At 37.4% G+C, this 20208-nt stretch overlaps 1 protein-coding gene across 7 annotated transcripts in view; it reads left to right on the top strand.

Moving 5' to 3' along the window:
- The window catches only part of rg (A kinase anchor protein rugose), an 809394-nt gene that overhangs the window by 103825 nt on the left and 685361 nt on the right, over positions 1 to 20208 (top strand). For all 7 annotated transcript variants that reach the window (XM_069830427.1, XM_069830419.1, XM_069830410.1 and 4 more), the window contains 4 exons: positions 834 to 942; positions 3018 to 3193; positions 6580 to 6854; positions 10430 to 10566. In XM_069830427.1, coding sequence (XP_069686528.1) covers positions 834 to 942; positions 3018 to 3193; positions 6580 to 6854; positions 10430 to 10566 — 697 coding nt within the window. The remainder of the gene's footprint in view (positions 1 to 833; positions 943 to 3017; positions 3194 to 6579; positions 6855 to 10429; positions 10567 to 20208) is intronic.

Raw genomic sequence — 20208 nt, 5'->3', positions numbered from 1 at the left:
GAAAAAGCAAAGATAATGGTATGCTGGGTGAAAAAACACCAATAAGGTCAAGAATAGTAGGTTAAAATAAAATTTTAGAACAAGTCTTCTCCTTCAGTTATTTGGGTTGTAAAATTAGCAGTGAAGAAGATGAAGATACAGATAAGTAATTAATGAAGTATCAAACAGTATGTGTAACTATACATAACACTTTAAGGAATAAAACAAGAAACGAAAGAAGAATCGAATTCTACAACACTATGGCAGTTCCCGCAACTCTACGGATGTGAAAGCTGAGTATCTATGCCTAAAATAATAACCAAACTACAGAGCTGCGAAATGAAGTTTCTGAGGAAAACTAAAGGATGTAAGAAAGAGGACGTGCTTAGAAATGATATCAGAAAAGAACTAAAAGTTGAACCAATTGACTCAAGAATGAAGAGATATAGATGCAAGCGGATACAACATGTCGAAAGGATGGAATATACGAGACTTCCGAAAGCAGCTTTCCATAATGCTCCCAGAGGAAGAAGAAGTGTAGGAAGGCCAAGAAGAAGATGGAACACTGTGAAGACGGAACAGGCAACAGCTTAAACTGTGAATAGTAAAAGAAGAACTGTCATAGCATGATGCTCATCACTTACGTCTTTCTAGTGGTATGGTTACAGAAGAATGGGACCACTATTTTCTTACCCCTCAGCGGCCTTCAGAACCTGTGAACAAAATATATATTTTTCTGTTTAATATTAATTAGAGATCGTAGTAAAATTGAGAATACACTGATTTAGCTGAATTGTTATACTTATAAAATAAAACTCTGATGTCTTCAGTGAACTGAATATTTCTTCTTTCAGACTACTCTCACATGCAATGAAGGACCACATAGTGAGGGTAGCCAATGAGGCTGAATTTATCCTCAATAGAATGAGAGCAGACGATGTTCTGAAACATGCTGACTTTGAGGTAAGGATAATTAGAATGCTTGTTCTATTTTAGTAAGTATTGAACATTTGAGTTCTTGTCACATTAACTATGATGTTTACTACACACACTAGATTTGTTTTTCTTCTTTAGCTTTACACATAACTAACCATTTAAAATTATTCTATTTCTCACTTCAGCAAGATTTATATACGTAAAGATTATTATTTTTTTGGCTCTACAGAATACATCTGTTATGGTAACAATTAATATTAGAGGATAAAAATTCGCTCCGATGCCGGGGATCGAACCCGGGTCCTTGGTTCTGTGTACCAAGCACTCTCACCATTGAGCTACGCCGAGGAGAGGGGTTCGATCCGGTGCTGTGGATTGAACTTCAGCATAGCTCAATGGTGAGAGCGCTTGGTACGTAAAACCAAGGACCCGGGTTCGATCCCCGGCACCGGAGCGAATTTTTCTCCTCTAATATTAATTGTTACCATAACAGATGTATTCTGTAGAACCAAAAATATAATAATCTTTACGTAGATTCTTCGAGCAACAGTGCATATTACTGTACAGACTACTGTGCATAGTACTGTGGAATCCCGGCCACCAAGTCACTCAACTCAGTGCGCTCCTTGTATAATGGCAGTTGACTTAATATAAAATGTCAATATACATGCCCAACTTGGAGTCAGGCCACAAAAAGGAAAAAAACACTGAAGGAGAGGGGTTCGATCCGGTGTTGTGGATTGAACTTCGGTGTAGCTCAATGGTGAGAGTGCTTGGTACGTAGAACTAAGGACCCGGGTTCGATCCCTGGCGCCGGAGCGAATTTTTCTCCTCTAATATTAAGATTTATATAGGTTACATTGTTCTGTATATGTTTTCTTCCATTTTCTCTTTACATTCACCTTTTCCTCTCGTATTCTTTTGTCTAATCCTTCTTATCTTCCCCCCTGCTCGTCTTCTCTCTCTTTTTTCTTTTCTGATTTTTCTCTGCATTCCTTTTCCTTCTCTCACTCCTATATTTTCCTTCTTTTATCCTGTATTTCTCCTGTCCTTCCTCTTCCTTATGCTATTCCTTCTCCTCTTTCTTTCTCTCTCATATTCTTTTTCTTCTTCCTCTCCTCTTTCTGTTCTTCTTCTTGACATTATTTTCTTTCAATTCCAGTACATTATTTTTTGTCTATATATAATTTTCTAATCTAACGTTTCATTCTCTTCTGTGTGAATGATGCAAACTTAGAACTTCTTTTTGGCAGGAACTCTTTTTCTGCATGAATTTTCTCAGAATGTAACTTAAAGAATTCTCTGAGTAATACACGTTTCGTTTCTCTTTTGTATGTTCATCATTTGAATTCTTCAATGCATATACAGGGTTGTTTCCAATCTCTGATAACGAAATTGAATGACGTCATGTGCGTCAGGAATCATACCGACAGCTGAATTGTGGCAAGAGGTGACAGACCAGTAGTGAGTGATTTTATAATCAGAGTGCACGATGTATCACAGTAGCAATGCCCAAGAAAATCGAGCCTTTTTGGGAGGGGTACATAACAACCCTTTCCAATGCCAAATACAGTTACGCAAAAAACGTGGTTTCGTTATTTCCAAGAAAGGCATCTTGTGTGTACCTAATAAGACTGGCAAAGCTCGGATGGGATTAATTCCAGAGTGGAAAAAGCAAGCAAATCCATCTCCCCCCCCCCCGTCACAAGTTGCCACACCCCACAAGATGATGCAAATTAATTCCATTCGAGCTTTACCAATCTTATTAAGTACAAGAAGATGCCTTTCTTGGAATTAACGAAACCTCGTTTATTGCAGGCTTCTTTTATTTTCACTTAACTGTACTTGGCATCGGAAAGGATTGTTATGTACCCTTCCCAAAAAGGCTCGATTTTCTTTGGAATTTCTGCTGTGAGTCGCTGTGTGCTCTGACTATGAGTTCACTCACTACTGGTCTGTCACCTGTCGGTGTGATTCCTGACGCACATGACATCATTTAAATTCGTTATCAGATAGCGGAAACAACCCTGTATAGGAATTCTGTAGTACTAGCGAACGAAAATTATGTACTGCAATAGATAAAATGAAATGTGTGGTTTCAGTCCCAGTGTGCGCAGACTCTTCTAGACAGACGAGAAGAAGAGCGGATGTGTGACCATCTTATCACAGCTGCTCGTCGAAGAGATAATGTAATTGCTAGCAGACTGCTGGAAAAGGTTCGCAACATTATGTCCAACAAACACGGTGCCTGGGGTTACATGGACCCTCATGCAGCAAAGTAAGTATTATTGTTCTCAAGTTTAGTTCTTGGTTCATACTATATTTTGTTTTCATTACAAAAACTACTTCACTGTGTGAAGGATTCTGTCAGGAGAGGCTACATTAATTTTTATTTGAGTTAAAATAATATAAGAGCACATAATTACGTAACATTTAAGATTACAAGATTACGTAGCCTCTGTGTATAATAGAGTCACAACAATAATTATTGATGACTGAAGATAAAAAAGACTGCAAGTGCCAAGAGAAATCCACTAAAAACAGGACTTTCTTTTGGAGCTAGTAATGTAATATCATACATTTTGCACATGTACAGGAGAAGCTAAGTTCTAATAAAATTACAGTGGGACTTATTCTTTTTGAAGATTGATAAATGGGCAACTTACTAGTGTTATATATTTAAGCACGTGGGCTTACAGCTATTTCAGTATATACACCATCGTCAGAGCCTACTGGATCATAGTGTCATCTTGATATCGCTGCCTGTTGTAAGGGTGTGTTTGTGTGTTGTAATGTGGAGTCAAATAGTGAACGTGTTCTGAAATTGGTCTGTGTGTTGAGAATTTGATTTGGGTGTGTTTTAGTGTGTCTTTATATTTCATATTACTCTAGTGTGTTGAGTTTTTGGTTTTTGGGTTGGATGTGTAGGATTTCCATATCTGTATTTATGTTATTGTATGTATGGTCAGTATTAGTTATGTGTTCGGCATATGTAGATGTGTTGTGTCCTGTGGTTATTGTTTTAATGTGTTCTTTGTAGCGTGTTTGGAATGATCTGCCTGTCTGTCCAATGTAGAATTTGTCGCAACTATTACATGTGAGTTTGTACAGCTGTAAGCCCACATGCTTAAATATATAACACTAGTAAGTTGCCCATTTATCAATCTTCTGTAATAAAGTGTTAAAAGTAGTGTACGCAAGACTCAAGATAGATTATTCTTTTTTCTTAATGGATTGAGCCAGGGACATACTCTTTTTTGAAAAGAAATTAAAAAACATTGGCACTCACGGCCTTTTTTATGTCCAGTCTTCATTTGCAATTTCAATCTCACGAAAAAAAATGGCTAGCTAAAATTAACATGGTAATGTATATCAATTATTTTCATATAACAATTAGCACGCTGGTTCAAGTCCTCATGAGAGAAGAAATGCACCGCAATGCACTTGGGGAGCTACGATAGATAATTTCTCTTCAAAGACTTGTTGTGCGTTTACCTTAAGACTGGCACTCATGTAGAACATATAAAATACCAGTACGGTTTATGTCTATGATTTCATTTGCATAATTTTCGTTGTTCTTATGTCATGTGAAAATAACTTCATGGATTCTTCTGGCTAAATGATGGTTACCGGTACTTGTTTCTAATGCCTCCATATGTGGTCAGCTTAGAACTTTCTGGACTCTTTGTAGTGTGGCAATGTCGATTTTATTTCTGATGTGGAGCACATGGAAGATAGAATTATTATTCTGTTTAGGAGATTGATAGTCGATTGTGACGACTAGGAGAGTTAAGTTTATATGTGTGCAAGAAATATCCTGTAAATTTTGTTTGGAACTCTCTCATTCACAGATTTGAATTCCTTTATGTGCCCTACATTTATTGCATTGGATCCCTGGCTTTCCATCTTTGTAATGGAGCCATTGTATTATATTGTCTTTAAAAATTTGTCATCAGCCATATTTGAATTGGATTCTTGGACCTGTTATCAAATATACTGTATAGTAATTATTCAACTTTATTTCTGGTATTTATGATGCCAGTATATAATTTAATTTTCATTACTTCATGTAAATTAGGCCATCATCATCATCATCATCATCATCATCAACACCACCACCACCACCACCACCACCACCACCACCACCACCACCACCACCACCACCACCACCACCACCACCACCACTACCCCACCAGCATCATCACCACCACCACCATCATCACTACCACCACCATCATCTCTTTCACCATTACCATTACCACTGCTGGTCTCATGCCGTGGCGTCATGGTCTAAGGCATCCTGCCTAGGACCCGCGTTACGGAATGCGCGCTGGTTCGAATCCTCATGGAGGAAGAAATTTTCTCTTAAAATTTCGGCCAGTGTATGGGACTGGTGCCCACCCAGCATCGTGTTGCACTTGGGGAGCTACGATAGGTAGCGAAATCCGGTTGCGAAAGCCAGCTATAACGGCTGGAAGAATCATCGTGCTAACCACATGATACCTCCATTCTAATTGGATGATCGTCCACTTCTGCTTCGGCATGTGGGCGTGAGGCCAGCAGTTGGCTGATCGGTCTAGGCCCTTCACGGGCTGTAGCGCCACAGATTATTTATTACCACCGCTGCAATATGGGGTAGATCCATCTCAGACTTAAATAGCCTTTTGCTTTATATGTGGCCAATGTGTAACAATGTGTGTGTGTGTGTGTGTGTGTGTGTGTGTGTGTATCCAATGCTACACAGTTGCGGTGTTTCGGGTTCCCCATATTGCGGATAGATGGCAGGACTGTGATCTATTTTCAAGTTGCACACCACTTCGACAGGCCATGCTATGCATGATGTGTATCTGTGGGGAGCCTTTTGTACTAGAGTGAGTGTAGTGTGAGTGTTTGTGTAAGTGTAGTGTTGGGAATGGATGATGATGATGATGATGAAGAAGAAGATGAGGAAGGGAGAAAGGGATACCAGGTGCCAGCATGTAGCCTACTCCTGTTGAATAACACCAAGGGGGGCTCCAGGCTTAATGTCCCCGTCTGATGGACGAATATGTCTTGGACATATGCCTTCTGTTCATATGCACTGCGAAGAGATTTGGAATTTAACCCATGCATATTGGTACACAATCTAGTGATTAGAAGTTGTGCTCCAACACCTTTCCTAGTCCCTAGATAAAAATTTTACACGAAAATTTCTGACTGCACTGGGAATCGGCTAGTCTGGAGGCAGACGCGCTGTCACAAAGCTAACTCGGCAGACTACAAACATAATATAAATATCGTCATATCGTCAATAAAATACAAGAATTCATTTAAACTTGATTTTTATTTTTATTTACTCTTTTGTAGAAAATCTTTAGTTTTTATAATGGAAGAAAGGAAAGTTTATTTCATCTTTTGGTATTAATCTGGACCTCACTCCTACTGGTATATTGAAATCCTGAGTCCCTCCACCAGAACAACGTGGTGACCCACAAAATATATGTAAATTAATTATCCACTTTGGTTGTTAATCCTGCTTCAAACGAAAATATTTATGTAACAGAAAACGAAATAATAAATTCATTAATCAATTTATGTAACCAGCCAACAAATCTTATTGCAATTATATTAGCAGAGGTTTTCTCTGGTAAATAAGACGCTAAAAAGAAATAACTGTTTTTATAGGCTGAATGAATTCTGGAAGCTTGATGCATGGGAGGATGATGCCAGGCGGAGAAAGCGATTTGTGCACAATCCTCTGGGCTCAAGTCATCCAGAAGCGACACTGAAGGCTGCACTCGAGCATGGTGCCCCTGAAGATGCCATTCTGCAGGCACGTGAGGAGTTTCATGCCCACTTAGCAGCTTCCCGTGGTCAGCAACAACAGATGCAGTCCAGTGACTTGATGGACGATAGTGAACTTCTGGCTGACGACCGTGATCTGGATGTCGACCTCACAGGTGAGTTTCTTGCCTGGAGATAACAGTTGTAAAGTATAATTCGAACATGTGTCATTTTATGCTATGTGTGCAACTGATGAAATACAAATGTTGCATTCATGTTTTCATGCGGTTTTTAGAATTTACAAAATATGTTGAAATATAATCTCTCAGGTACTTCGGAACCACTCAATGATTCCTTGTGGTACTAAAGTTGGTACGTGTAAGGAGTTTCGAAATGTTGGAGAGAACATATTTCAACACAAGGTAAAACTCAACTATTGCCAAAGTCTGACATCTCATGTTATATTCGTGTGTTCCCAGTCCAAATAAATAGAAATTTTCGGCCTTCTTAACCTTTAGTCATGGACATGCGGTCTGTGAGATCTGCTCCACCATCCCATATACTATACTCCAACCAGGAGAAAGCTCAGGGGAATGAGACGCAGCGGGATGATGCTGTGAATAAATGTTGATGTCGTTAGATGTCATAAGGTCACACACGTGAGTACACGCATCTCCATTGGCTAACTCTCAAAGCACAAACGATAATACTGATACACACATACTTATACTACCCTAGTTACAAAATTAGATCATGGTTAATCTCCTGGTCTTTTAATCCCTCCATACAGGAAATAACATATCCAGGAGAGCACATGTTTTTTAAACTGACGTTATAACTGTAATATTATCTATCTACTTCGCTCCAATAGATGACGCAGTAGTAAGCACATTCCTTTCACGGTTAATCTCCTGGTTGGAGAACAGTATATTGCTTCCTCTTCAATGTATGTTTAGTTTAGTGACAGAGAGCAGATTATTTTTGTAATGGGCTATGTGATCACAATTCCAATGTTTTCGTAAGTCTTTTAAAACGACAGTTTTGTGAATAACAATGAGTCAGCTCCCATATCAGGTACTGTTATAATATCCGACGAAAATTGAAGACTGGACATAAAAAGGCTTAAGTGCCATTCTTTCCTAGTGTTCTGCGCAAGGTCAGATCTTTCACTGCAAACCTAGCATTCTCCAATCTCTCCTATTTCCCTCCTTTCTCTTAGTATCTGCATAAAATCCATGTATTTTAATGTAGTCTATCATCTGATATTTTCTTCTGCCCCGAACTTTTCTTTCGTTCACCATTCCTTCCAGTGCATCATCCTTCAGTAGACAGTTTCTTCTTAGTCAGTAACCCAGTCAACTTCTTTTTCTCTTCCTGATCACTTTCAGCATCATTCTTTCTTCACCCACTCTTTCTAGCACAGCTTCATTTCTTATTCTGTCTGTCCATTCACACGCTGTATTCTCCTCCATATCCACATTTCAAATGCGTCTAGTCGTTTCTTTTCACTTCGCCGTAATGTCCATGTTTCTGCCCCATACAATGCCACACTCCACACAAAACACTCCACTAGTCTCTTCCTTAGTTCTTTTTCCGAAGGTTTGCAAAAGATGCTCCTTTTTCTATTACAAGATTATTTTGCCATTGATTTGCCTTTGCCAGTATCTTTGAAAATTAATTTTTGCAAAATAGAGTTTATATCTCTGATTCAATCTAGTAAGAAAAGAGGTTAAGTCCCATTGTAGCTTTACTTAGGGCCTAGCTTCTTCCATAGATGTGCAAAATGTCTTTGTCCTCTTCTTCGTCGTCGTCGTCTTCTTCTTATTCTTCTTCTAATGCCCTTCTTTTGGGATGGTCTAGCCCAGTGGTTGTCAGCACTCGCTGAAATGTGCAATGGGTACGTGGTGCCGTCCCGTGTGCACTGTCGTGCAACAGGGAGATAGAGAGCATACCCGCTAGCAGCTATGAGAGCACTATAGTGCACAGCGTTTTCCGCGGGTAACAGAGGCTAGACCCAGCGTGCTCTGTGCTGACGACCCCTGGTCTAGCCCATTTGGAATCTGGCATCCTAGTAAAGGTGCGAGATCGTGTTCTTTTCCTGCTTGAATTTATCTAGCTTGCTGCAGCGTAGAAGATGTTTGTTCATTGGGTTTGAGCTATTGCAGAGTATGCATTGATCTGAATTGAAGATTTTTAATCTATGGACATGTTGTGTTAAATAATCATGATCGATATCCAGTCTGCAAAATGTATAATATTACATTGCAAAAGAAAGCCCTGTTTTCTAGGGGTTTTTCTCTTTGGCACTTTTAGGTCCAGTCTTCAGTTGAATCAGGAATTTACAAAAGGGACCAAGCCCGAAAAAGTAAATTTTAAGAAAACATCACAAAACCTTTTTGTATTGGATCTGGATGTATATGTTGATACACAATTTAAATGTGTACATTCTATAGAACTTGGTTCCTTTTAATGCCGAAATCCAAGAAGAGTGTATGGAGAGCCAGAAACGGGTATAAACTCAATTTGCAAAAAAAATGTGGACTTGGTCCCTTTTGCAAATTCCTGATTCAATTATGAATAAACTATTTCGAAGTGGTTAGGAGAGGAAGTGAGTGACGAGATGGTGACAATTTTATTGAAAACGATCATAACACAGACACTGAGACAGAAGGGGAAGAAAATGAATGTGAAGCTACAATGTCATGTAGCCTACTGAAAATTTGACAAGTTGTCACCTATGCTCACCAGCTAAGAAAGAGGAAAACATCTTACAAGTTTTATATATATGTGATAAGCCAGTAGTGTGCCTGGGAAATACAAGGAAGATATGCAATGGATAAATTTGTCATAGGAAAAAAATTAGCAAGTTTAGCTCTTGCGATTTTTAACATAACAAAAAAAATATTTAATTTCATTTAACTTTCATTAAAATGTGATATGAATAACCATAACAGATCAGTTATACAACAGTGTACAATGCTGACAACGATAATATAATGTGCAAAATGTTTTTTATCCAGTGCTCAAAGCTGTTTGTCAATAAAGACATTTAACTTGCAGTATTTTTGCAGCATTTTTACTTATTTATTTACTTACTTGCTTGCCTGCCTATTTATTTATTTATGTATTTATTTATATTCATACATTTTTTAATTAATTCATTCATTGATTCGTTTAATCGTTTATTTTTGCGAATGACATAACAAGATAATTCTTTTTTTTTTTTTTTCTCGCTGTTATTTATACTCGCTTTAACATCTCTGGTCATATTGCGAGTTAATGTTCTGTGTGAAATCCGAAGGCCTGTGTACTGTTGTTGAGACTAGTTTTATTATTGTGAACTAGATGGCGACTGTAGCCTATATGTATTACTGACTTGTTATGAATATGATTTTGGTGATGAGTGAGGGCGGTGATATTCAGGGATGTTGTGGCCCGAATTTCCTTACATTTGCCTTACAATTGAGGGAAAACCCTGAAAAACCTCAACCAAGAAATTCAACCCGACCGGGAATCGAACCCGGGCCCTCTGCGGCGTAAGAGACTAGCATGCTGACCTCTACACCACAGAGGTGGTCAAGAAAATTCTTGTCTGTACTGAAGAAGTACATAATATTTATTTTGTTTTCTCAAAGAGTTAGGCAAATAATATTGTATTTTCCCTTGCTTGTTGAAATCCTGTCTTCATTTAAGTGAGGTATGTTTGTTTCCCGTACAGTAATGATAATTTCTATATATATATGTTCCACAGGCCCAGTAAACATCAGTACAAAGGCTCGTCTTGTGGCTCCAGGAGTTGTAGCACCGGGCACCGTTTCCATCACTTCTACCGAACTCTACTTTGAAGTCGATGAAGACGACGCAGAATATCGCCGCATTGACCCAGAGGTAGGATCAGATTTGATTCTTTTCTGTTTTCTAAGCATGAACTCTTCTCTCTAATATTGTTGTGTATATTTATTTGCATATTGGGAACATTATGAACAATCTATTTATATTAAGATTCCTCGAATTAACTTTTCACTATGAATAGCAAGAAATATGACGGGGCTCGAAATAAAATGCGAAAACGGGCTTTAATGCCCATATAAGGTGAAGTCTACAGTATTGAGTAGCATATGCTATCACGTTAGAAACAATTAGTTGAAAGTTGCCTATTCTAGGAAAATATTATACAGTGAAACCTCACTATTCCCAGGGGTTAGGTTCCTAGAAACTCTCGTAAATAGGGAGTACAGAATCACCAATCATATGCTGAAAAGGGTTCAGATCCCCACAAGATCCTGTTCACCATTGTCTTACTCCCTGTTACCATAAACTTATCATTTCGTGTAGCCTTCTCGCAAAGAACAGGGTACTTACAAGGGCGATTCGAAAAGTTAGTTCTGGTAATCTTTTTTTTTTTCAGAAAGTACTTTATTGGGGGAACTTGTATTAAATTGCAGTGAAAGTGCACCTTTCAATTACTTTTCAACATAATTTCTATTTACATTCAGACATTTGTCGTACCGCTTCACAAGCTTCAAAATTCCCTCTGCGTAAAAATCAGTCGGCTGTGATTGTTGCCACCCATGACTCTAGAGCTCCTCATTCGTTTGAAACCGCTGGGATCCAAGCCATTTCTTCATGTTTGGGAACAGGTGGTAGTTGCTCTGAGTCAAGTCAGGATTATACAGTGGATGATGAAACACCTCCCACTGGAACTGTCGCAGGAGGGTTAGAGTGCATGCGGTAGTATGCGGCTGAGCATTGTCGTGTAACAAAACAACTCGAGAACTCATCATGCTACGACGTTTGTTCTGAATTGCTCTTCTCAGTTGGTTGGTGTCTGACAATACACGCCAGAGTTCATTGTTGTGCCTCGTTCCATCCACCAATAATACACCTTTCTTGTCCCAAAAGACAGTTGCCATGAGCTTCTTGGTTGAAAATGTTGGGATGCATTTTTGTGGTTTCGTAGGGGAGTTGGAGTGATCCCACGCCATTGTCTGTCATTTTGTTTCGACGTTCACTTACCGAACCCACGTCTCATCTCCCATGACAATCTGATCAAGAAACCCGTCACTTTCATTCTCGTAGCTCTGAAACAATGGCGGCTCCTGCATATTTCTTAAGAGGGGGAAAGAAGTTAACAGCACGAAATGACACCTTCTTGAATGAAACATGCTACAAATTAGCCTGCATGCATACATGTAAGACCAGGTAGTGTTGGGGTTTGCCTTCCCTTCTATATAGCAATAATCTGTTCTTGTAAACTGAGTTTCCTAAATTGTCCAAAATATATAATGTTTTCACTTCCATTCATTGTTGAATAATTGCGAAAATTAACAATTACAATGAAATTCACAACCTCGTAGCATTTTTCGAGCACACTACAGCATCACACGTGTTGGAAGAGACTAGCTACTAACTCGTAACCGGAACCGTTTTACGGAAATGGGAATGGGAAATGATCAGTGGCGGTTCCTCCATGGAACAGAGGGAACAGGCTGTTCCCTTCCTCCCTGCCCCCTTAACTGAGATTGTGAGATATACTTCATTCTAAAGGATAGGCTACTTGCAGTTTTTGAAAAGCGAAAACAGCCATCGTCAGCAGGTTTATTGCAGTGAAGTGAAAACGACTCGAGCCCTTCTCATCTGCTGTGCGTGATGATGTGAGTGGGAGTCTCGAGTAATGTTTTCTCCGAAGCAGGCTCGAGCGGACACGAACTTACCCGAGTATCGCTGGAAGCTGTAGAGTTACCTCTTCCCTCGCAGAGTATTGAGAAGTGTGGAATATACTATTTCATCAAGCTACTTTATTCATATAGTGATAATTCGGAAAACAATTAAGTTCGAAGGGTTTTTCGTGTGACATATTGTGTGTGAAATTATACAATAGTTGTTAAAAAATCCGTACGATTTACGCATAATAATAATAATAATACTGTATATCATTAATTTGTTTCACATTAACATATTCTTTTTTGATTAAGTTGTAAATGAGTAAAAAAAATAATTGGTAATGTTGCTAAATTATTATTATTATTATTATTATTATTATTATTATTATTATTATTATACTTACAAATGGCTTTTAAGGAACCCGCAGGTTCATTGCTGCCTGCACATAAGCCCGCCATCGGTCCCTATCCTGTGCAAGATTAATCCAGTCTCTATCATCATATTCCACCTCCCTCAAATCCATTTTAATATTATCCTTCCTATAGGTCTCGGCCTCTCCAAAGGCCTTTTTCCCTCCGGTCTCCCAACTAACACTCTATATGCATTAACAGATTATTATTATCATTATTATTATTATTATTATTATTATTATTATTATTATTATTATTATTATTATTATTATTATTAGTGTTGTTTCTGACCTGTTCCCATCGAGAAATAGCACCGCACGCCACTGGAAATGATCTGAGGAAAGCGAGAACACTGCACCCACCCACGTGGTCTGTGTTGCCACATGTACATTTTACAAGTTCAGTATCACATGCTTTTGAAGAATGTCAGTTCTTGTAAAGTCATGAGCGCATGTCGTTTAAAATTCGATCAACCGAGTTTTTCTTGTAGCTGTGAACTTAAAAATTATCGAATCTTCCTCGAATTTCAAGGCACATATTTTATTTGGTATTTACTTTCAAAAGAAGAAAATGTGAGGAGGACGTTCCTCCCTTCCCTCCCCCGAGGAACCGCCACTGCGCTGAAGGAATGTCAGTGCTGCTCCCATCTCGTGGGCTTCTGACAGAACTTTCGGTACCCACCAAGCACAAAACTTGCGATAGCCTAATCTTTGTGTCATCTCTATGTACAGAACAGTCCGACTGATTTGCAGAAAATGTTCAGAGAGTTCCGAAATTGTGAAACAGCGATTTTGTTTGACCACGTCTTCCACTTTTGCAACAAGTTCTTCATTCACAACGGACTGTCGGCCACTTTGTTCTTCATCATGGACGTTAGTGCGTCCATTTTGGGATTCACGACACCAACGTCGAGCAATTGCGGCTTCTGTTAATTGTTTTGCCCACAAAAACTGTATTTCTGCACGTACCTCACACTTGGTGGGAGCTTCAATTACTGCAAGCATTTTAAACGACTGTCTTGGTGAGAGAAACGATCGAATGCAACCTCACAATGACACTGCAGGGAGCGTACTGAACCAGACTACTTAACAGAACAAAGATGATGCTACTACTGTCACTCCCACGTGTGACAGATGAGACCAGAACCCTAGATCATATATACCCAGATTGCTCGGCCTTATAGGCATTGACGGTAACAACTTTTGTCGGGTTTACTATGCTGCCATCTAGTTGTTACATAAGGAGTCACGTCATAACTCCCATTTGAATTTCATTAGCGACTGTACTGCCATCTCATGTTCGTTTACGGCGAATGAGTGGCGATTCTGGCGGTTGTTTTCTTCTTATTATCTGTTATATCTAGGCCGAAACTAACTTTCTGACCCACCTTCGTATTAATGTGCATTTTATAAATATGTTTTATACACTGCTATCTTTGTTATTGTACATGTAAAGTGACTCATAAAAAGTATGTTTTTTATTTTGCATGAGGTGATTAAGTTTAGTTTTTAGTTCTTCATGCATGTTACCTATTATTTGCAATATATTAGGTTCCAGTATTTTTTTTTTTTTTGTTATTAGTAGCATTCCCTTTATTAATTGAAGAATGACTTATAAATGTAATGTAATTTGGCTACCGTTGGACATTATATTTTGCTAGGTTACTATACGTTCTGTGGTCTAAAAGTACCGTTAATATAATTTTCGGTTTTCTAAAACTTAGCAGACCTATACTGATTATCACAAATTTATTTCACTTAAGAGTTTGATTATAATAAAAACTTGTCTAATCAAGGTGCATATATTTATGTCTTGTGATCTAAAAGTAATGTATGTTAATATACTTTTCGATTCTTTGAAACCTAACAATATACTGATTATATGTCGAAAATGGCCATAATCTGTCCATTTTTTATCATCACAGCGTTAAATTTACGTATTGATATTATGTCTGCTTTCCATCAACATGGCGGCAAGCACAGCATTCAGTTTGTCCCGGTTTCCTTGTTCTGCATAGTCGGGACTGTAGGGTCTTGGTTGAAAGCTGCTGCATCTAATTCTCCACTTTGGTGGAAAATTCTTTTGATTGAGGTTATACTGTACTCACGTTGCCTGACTTGCATAATATATTTGAGGAGTCGCAATCAGAGAGCCAGAAGTATAATAGTAGTATTAGTAGCAATAGTATTAGTAGTTAATAATAATAATAATAATAATAATAATAATAATAATAATAATAATAATAATATCATATCAACGTTACAGTAATATCACAGTCTAGTATATACAGTCACGAAGCTCAGTACGTAGTAAATATGCAAACATTAGATAGTTGCTCACCACTAGGATCGCTAATATCGCCTCATTACAGACAATGCGAAATAGTACCGGCATAGTCTATTGTTTCTAGCATCCTCAAAACTCTAGTTTCGTGACTGTATATAGTAGACTATGGTAATATAATAAACATAACATATTAACAACATAGATATGTGTTTTAACAATTAAAGTGTGGGAAGTGCTCTTCAGCGCGGACAGGGACGCTACGTTACCACTTTGTTGACTTCGTTTCCGTTGTTTGTGTTTCGCTTGCTATGAATAATTTCAAGATTTGTCGGAAAACGAGAGAAATTAAAATTCACGTTCATCGCCATGTGTATAGGCAGGCTGTGAATCTGATGAGGGGAGCCGGAGTGAATATTTGGGGAGGCAGGCACGGTACAGGGTGCCGTGCGCTCGCGTGACACGCGATAATTATATCCCGAGAGGAGGACAGACGGACGGACAGCTGTCATCCCGCCCTCTGTTTTGTATTATGAAATACCTGCTAGCGAGCGGTAGACGAAACAGGCGCTAATCTCGCTCTTCACATAACAGCATTTCAGTTGAAGGCAACTGGAAGGTTGTGGGTTGGATACCCTACAGGAGAAAAGGACTTTTTTTAATCTTTCGTCATTTCCTGAATGGCTGTGAAGTCAGTTCGACCCCTTTCTCGATGGGTTTTGACTACGCCTTCTCCGAGGATAAAACTGCCGGAACATTTGTCGACCAGCTGTGAAACAATGACAGCGCTTGTGGCTATAAACTAGGCTTGGCAAATTTAAAATAAAAAATAACTAGCTCTGTATGTACTGTATATGTGAAGGCAGTGGGGGCCGCTCTTTATGTGCTGCAACACACAGTTAATTTTCTGTCCCGAGCATAATCTTATTTATTTTTTCTTTCTTTCATTCGTGTTACGCGTTCCAATACACGAAGAATCGGGAACTGCTATTGTCTAGCTTGTGCGTCGTCTGCAAGTCCCAGTCGGTAATGTGTGCTGACTTCCTTATCGCAATGAACTGCAGTGAAATGAAGCGATTCTTGCACATGCGCAGAGAGCTTACATTCGCTTGTTGTATGACGTAATCTATGGTTTCACATTATAAACAATGTGAACTGCAAGGGAAAGCAGCGAGTTGAAATGACTCGTTCGCATTGGTGTTTTATAAAATCTACAACCAATCAGGAGTGAGTGACTATTTGTATAGACGGGTTGCAATCTACAAAGAACGCGGACGTCACGACATCTTTGAGGAGCAGTAATGAACTATTTGTGAGTTTGTGTCTATTTTACAAGTCCTGATCACAGAATGTAGGGAAGATTATTTTATTGTTATGCTAATTATCAAACTTTCCTGTAAAACTGAAACGTATTGTTTATAAAATTTATTATTAGCTTATTTATATGTACTATATTTAATACAATTTAATTAAAATATGCTGTACTCCTTTTCTACTCCTTCAACCTTCCGACAGATGGCCTGAATGCACCGGAATGCTATTCGAAATTTAAAATTTTGATTGCTGGTTGCCTACATGGAGGGGTTCAACTCCAAAGTAACTGGCAGCAATTGTACGGAAATTCCGTAAGTTCCGTCAAAACTGACGGAATTTCAATGTAGCGGACGGAAAAAGAATGGCTTTGACGGGTGACGGATTTTCTGGCGGAAATTACGATTTACATCGTCTTTTGACTCTTTTAGCTGCTGTCATTTTTAATTGTTGAATTTTTGAGGGAACGTAGACCAACCCAGCACATCAACTGCAAAACTAGAGGCAGATGATTAGGATGGATTATTATTATTATTATTTTAATAAAGATTGGTAAGGAAGTTGCGTTAATATTTGCCTTCATTTGTATATAGAGATATTGAGTGGGTCTTTTTTTTTTTTTTTTTTTTTTTACGGATTCTGACGAATTTTCAGGGATACAATTTATGTGTTGGGAACACTGATTGACAGCTTCTGCAGCATGAACTTCACACTGCTCTACTAGTGAGTAGATCAATCAAATTTTAACGACTTTTTTAAAGTAAATTTCCCATATTGTAGCACACTCTCATTTTCAGTCAGGGGCCGCCACTGTGTGAAGGTTAAGTCGTACCGCGTACAGTCCATGAATGCCAGTGCGAAATATAATGTTACGTGAAGCTACATGTCTTGTTACCACTACTCTAGAAAGAGATGAATTGTCGGAAATGAGGCTTCGGTGTGCCTGTTCCGATACTCATTTGACTAGAAGACTCTGAATCGGCCTCAGATATATTACATTAAAGATACGTTTCCTGCCCGAATTAAAACTTTCCCATTCTAGTGCAAGACAAGCTGTTTAATTGAAGTGAAAGAAGTAAATAAAAAATACTTCTTTATAATTATGAAGGCCTCTGCCGGCTTATTCCATTAGAAAATTCCGGCACACATTTAACGAGAGGCTTAACCACGAGGAACTTACACCACGAGGCATTCTCCGTGTGCTCCGTGCCCCGGATGAGAGGTGGATATGCCAGATGGAGGGAGGCTAAAGCCAGTTCCGCACAGGCTACGATTTCTTCCGAGTGAAGGCAGGGTAACGACCGTGGAGCATGGATCATAACAGTGAAATGAGTAAGTTAGAATGTGGAGAAACAGGGAATTTTTATTAATACAATAATACAATTATTATATACTGTAATATCATATTACATCATTATGTCGTTTATAGGTACCACTTAATTATGATTATTAATTTTCAAACACATTATTTATGAAACAAATTACTCTTCTTTTTCAATATATAAGGTAATAGCACAGTCTAATATTGTTGAGGGTACTAGGAACAATAGACTGTGCAGGTACTATTTCGTATTGTCTGTAATGAGGCGATAGTAACGATCCTAGTGGTTAGCAACTATGTATGGATGCATATTTATTACATATTGAGCTTGGTGACTATATACTAGACTGTGGTAATAGTAAGCTAGTCTTACAGCGCGATCCAGCCTTTTTTAACTGAAGTTCAATCATGCTAAGTAGTGGAAACTGTGAGCAGTAAAATAAATTTAAGAAGTTAATGCATACTGCCTGAAAATAATGTAATGATTATAACATTCCGTAATAAGTTTAAACATTGTTAATACTTATTTTACTCATTGATTCGGATTTTGTCAAATTAGTAGGCTACTAGACTACAGTACTACTACTACTACGCTGCTGTTATTATTATTATTATTATTATTATTATTATTATTATTATTATTATTATTATTATTATTATTACTAGCCATACCCGTGCGCTCCGCTGCACCTGTTAGAAATAAATGTAAAGTAATTACATAATTAAAATAGGACGTTTCATCCAGGGAACATTCGTGTTTGTTAGAAGGATAAATCGTTTAATATGTTACTTAATTGAAATTGTATTTAAATAATTAAATTGCGATCATTTTGGTCCAGAGAGCACTTATTTGGTGCAATGACAATAACTTTAACATGTTTCTTATTTGTTATTACATGCAACTATAGTTTAATGAAGATTGACATATCATTTAGTTTTAATGTGTAAACTTTATATTACTTGCTATATGGTTCCATTGAATTATGGTAATAACTTAATTTTAACCATTGTTTTCTACGTCTTCAGTAAATGGCGCTTGGCCCACTATGGTTCATATGACTTAAATAGTGATACAGCATAAACAGTGATATGTAATTATATTTATTTCTTTCGAAAATGTAAGAATTCACGATCTCCTATGTACCATTGCCATGGAATGAATAAATGTGTTTTTTCTTCCTACTCAAAAATTTTATATTTTGCACATGGGAATTACTACAGGAACAAAAACGCTACAATCTGAGGCGGCGGTGAAAACGTATTGTATTGTTATTTTAAAAGTCTATCAGACCTACCAAATTTTGCATAGAATAAAACTTATCGGAAATCATTTTTAAAGAAACTTTTGTTATGTAACATTTTTCACAAAAAAGAAATAATAAGCGAGATATTTCGATTTAATTCAGGTCCCGTTAAATGAAGTATTTTGAATGCCATATAGCCTGAAATCTAAATTACAACGAACTTAATTTATGTTTCAATTTTCATCGAAATCCGTTCAGCCATTATCGCTTGAAAAGGTAACAAACATCCAGACAGACAGACATACAAACAAACATTTCAAAAAAGCTATTTTCGGTCTCAGGATGAATAATTATACATGTTAACACCAATTATTTTTGGAAAAGCGAAAATTACCAGAAAATTTTCGGTTACATATTTATTATTAGTATATTATATTATATTATATTATATTATATTATATTATATTATATTATATTATATTATATTATATTATATTATATTATATTACATTACATTATATAAAAAGTGCGTTGATAACGGATGTACTCCGATAAGAAAGTTTTTAATTTGTTGTGGGGGCTCTTGAATCTCAGAAGCAACAACTTTTACAACAGCGCAACATAATCTGCTTGGCTCATTACCCAATTTTTTTTGCATTGCATTTTTTGCATATATAGTCTATTTTATGTATTTTAACATTGAGCATAGTAAAAATTTGAATTATAAAATAATGGATTGCTAAGCTAACGTACTATTACTGCATACTAAATCAATACACTCTCGTTGTTCGTTAATTCTGTGAGATTAAAATGAGTGTGTACATAAATATTATTTTAATAAATACAGAAAACGAATGTATAAAATAGCCTATCAAATTTTCTGTGCATAAGAAGCTATTTTAATCTTACCTGTCCTCGATTTACTAAGAAGTTACTGAAATAACATTATAGCAGTATGTCCATCTAGAGAAACTACACTTTCCAATGGTGAAATAATAATTAATTATACAAATCGGTTAATTTAGCTTCCGATATTACTTCATACAAACACAGAAACATTGTCTGTAGGCTAAGTTTAATAGCTTTCGATTGTTGCTGTCCAAGGCCCCTTTTTCGATTGTTGTTGTCCAAGGCCCCTTATATACGAAGTCATTTGTTATTTTATTGCACTGTCTTAGATGGCGTTATTTTAATTTTAAAACTCATTTATCTCATTAATATCAGTCCTATCAAAATTTTGTAAAAATAAAACTTATCGGAAATCATTTTTAAATTAACTTTTGTTATGTAACATTTT

This window comes from Periplaneta americana, chromosome 1, assembly GCF_040183065.1.
Source record: "Periplaneta americana isolate PAMFEO1 chromosome 1, P.americana_PAMFEO1_priV1, whole genome shotgun sequence".
Taxonomy (NCBI): Eukaryota; Metazoa; Arthropoda; class Insecta; order Blattodea; family Blattidae; genus Periplaneta; species Periplaneta americana.
Note: the sequence above shows the minus strand (reverse complement) of the source record. Positions and strands in the feature narration are given on the sequence as shown.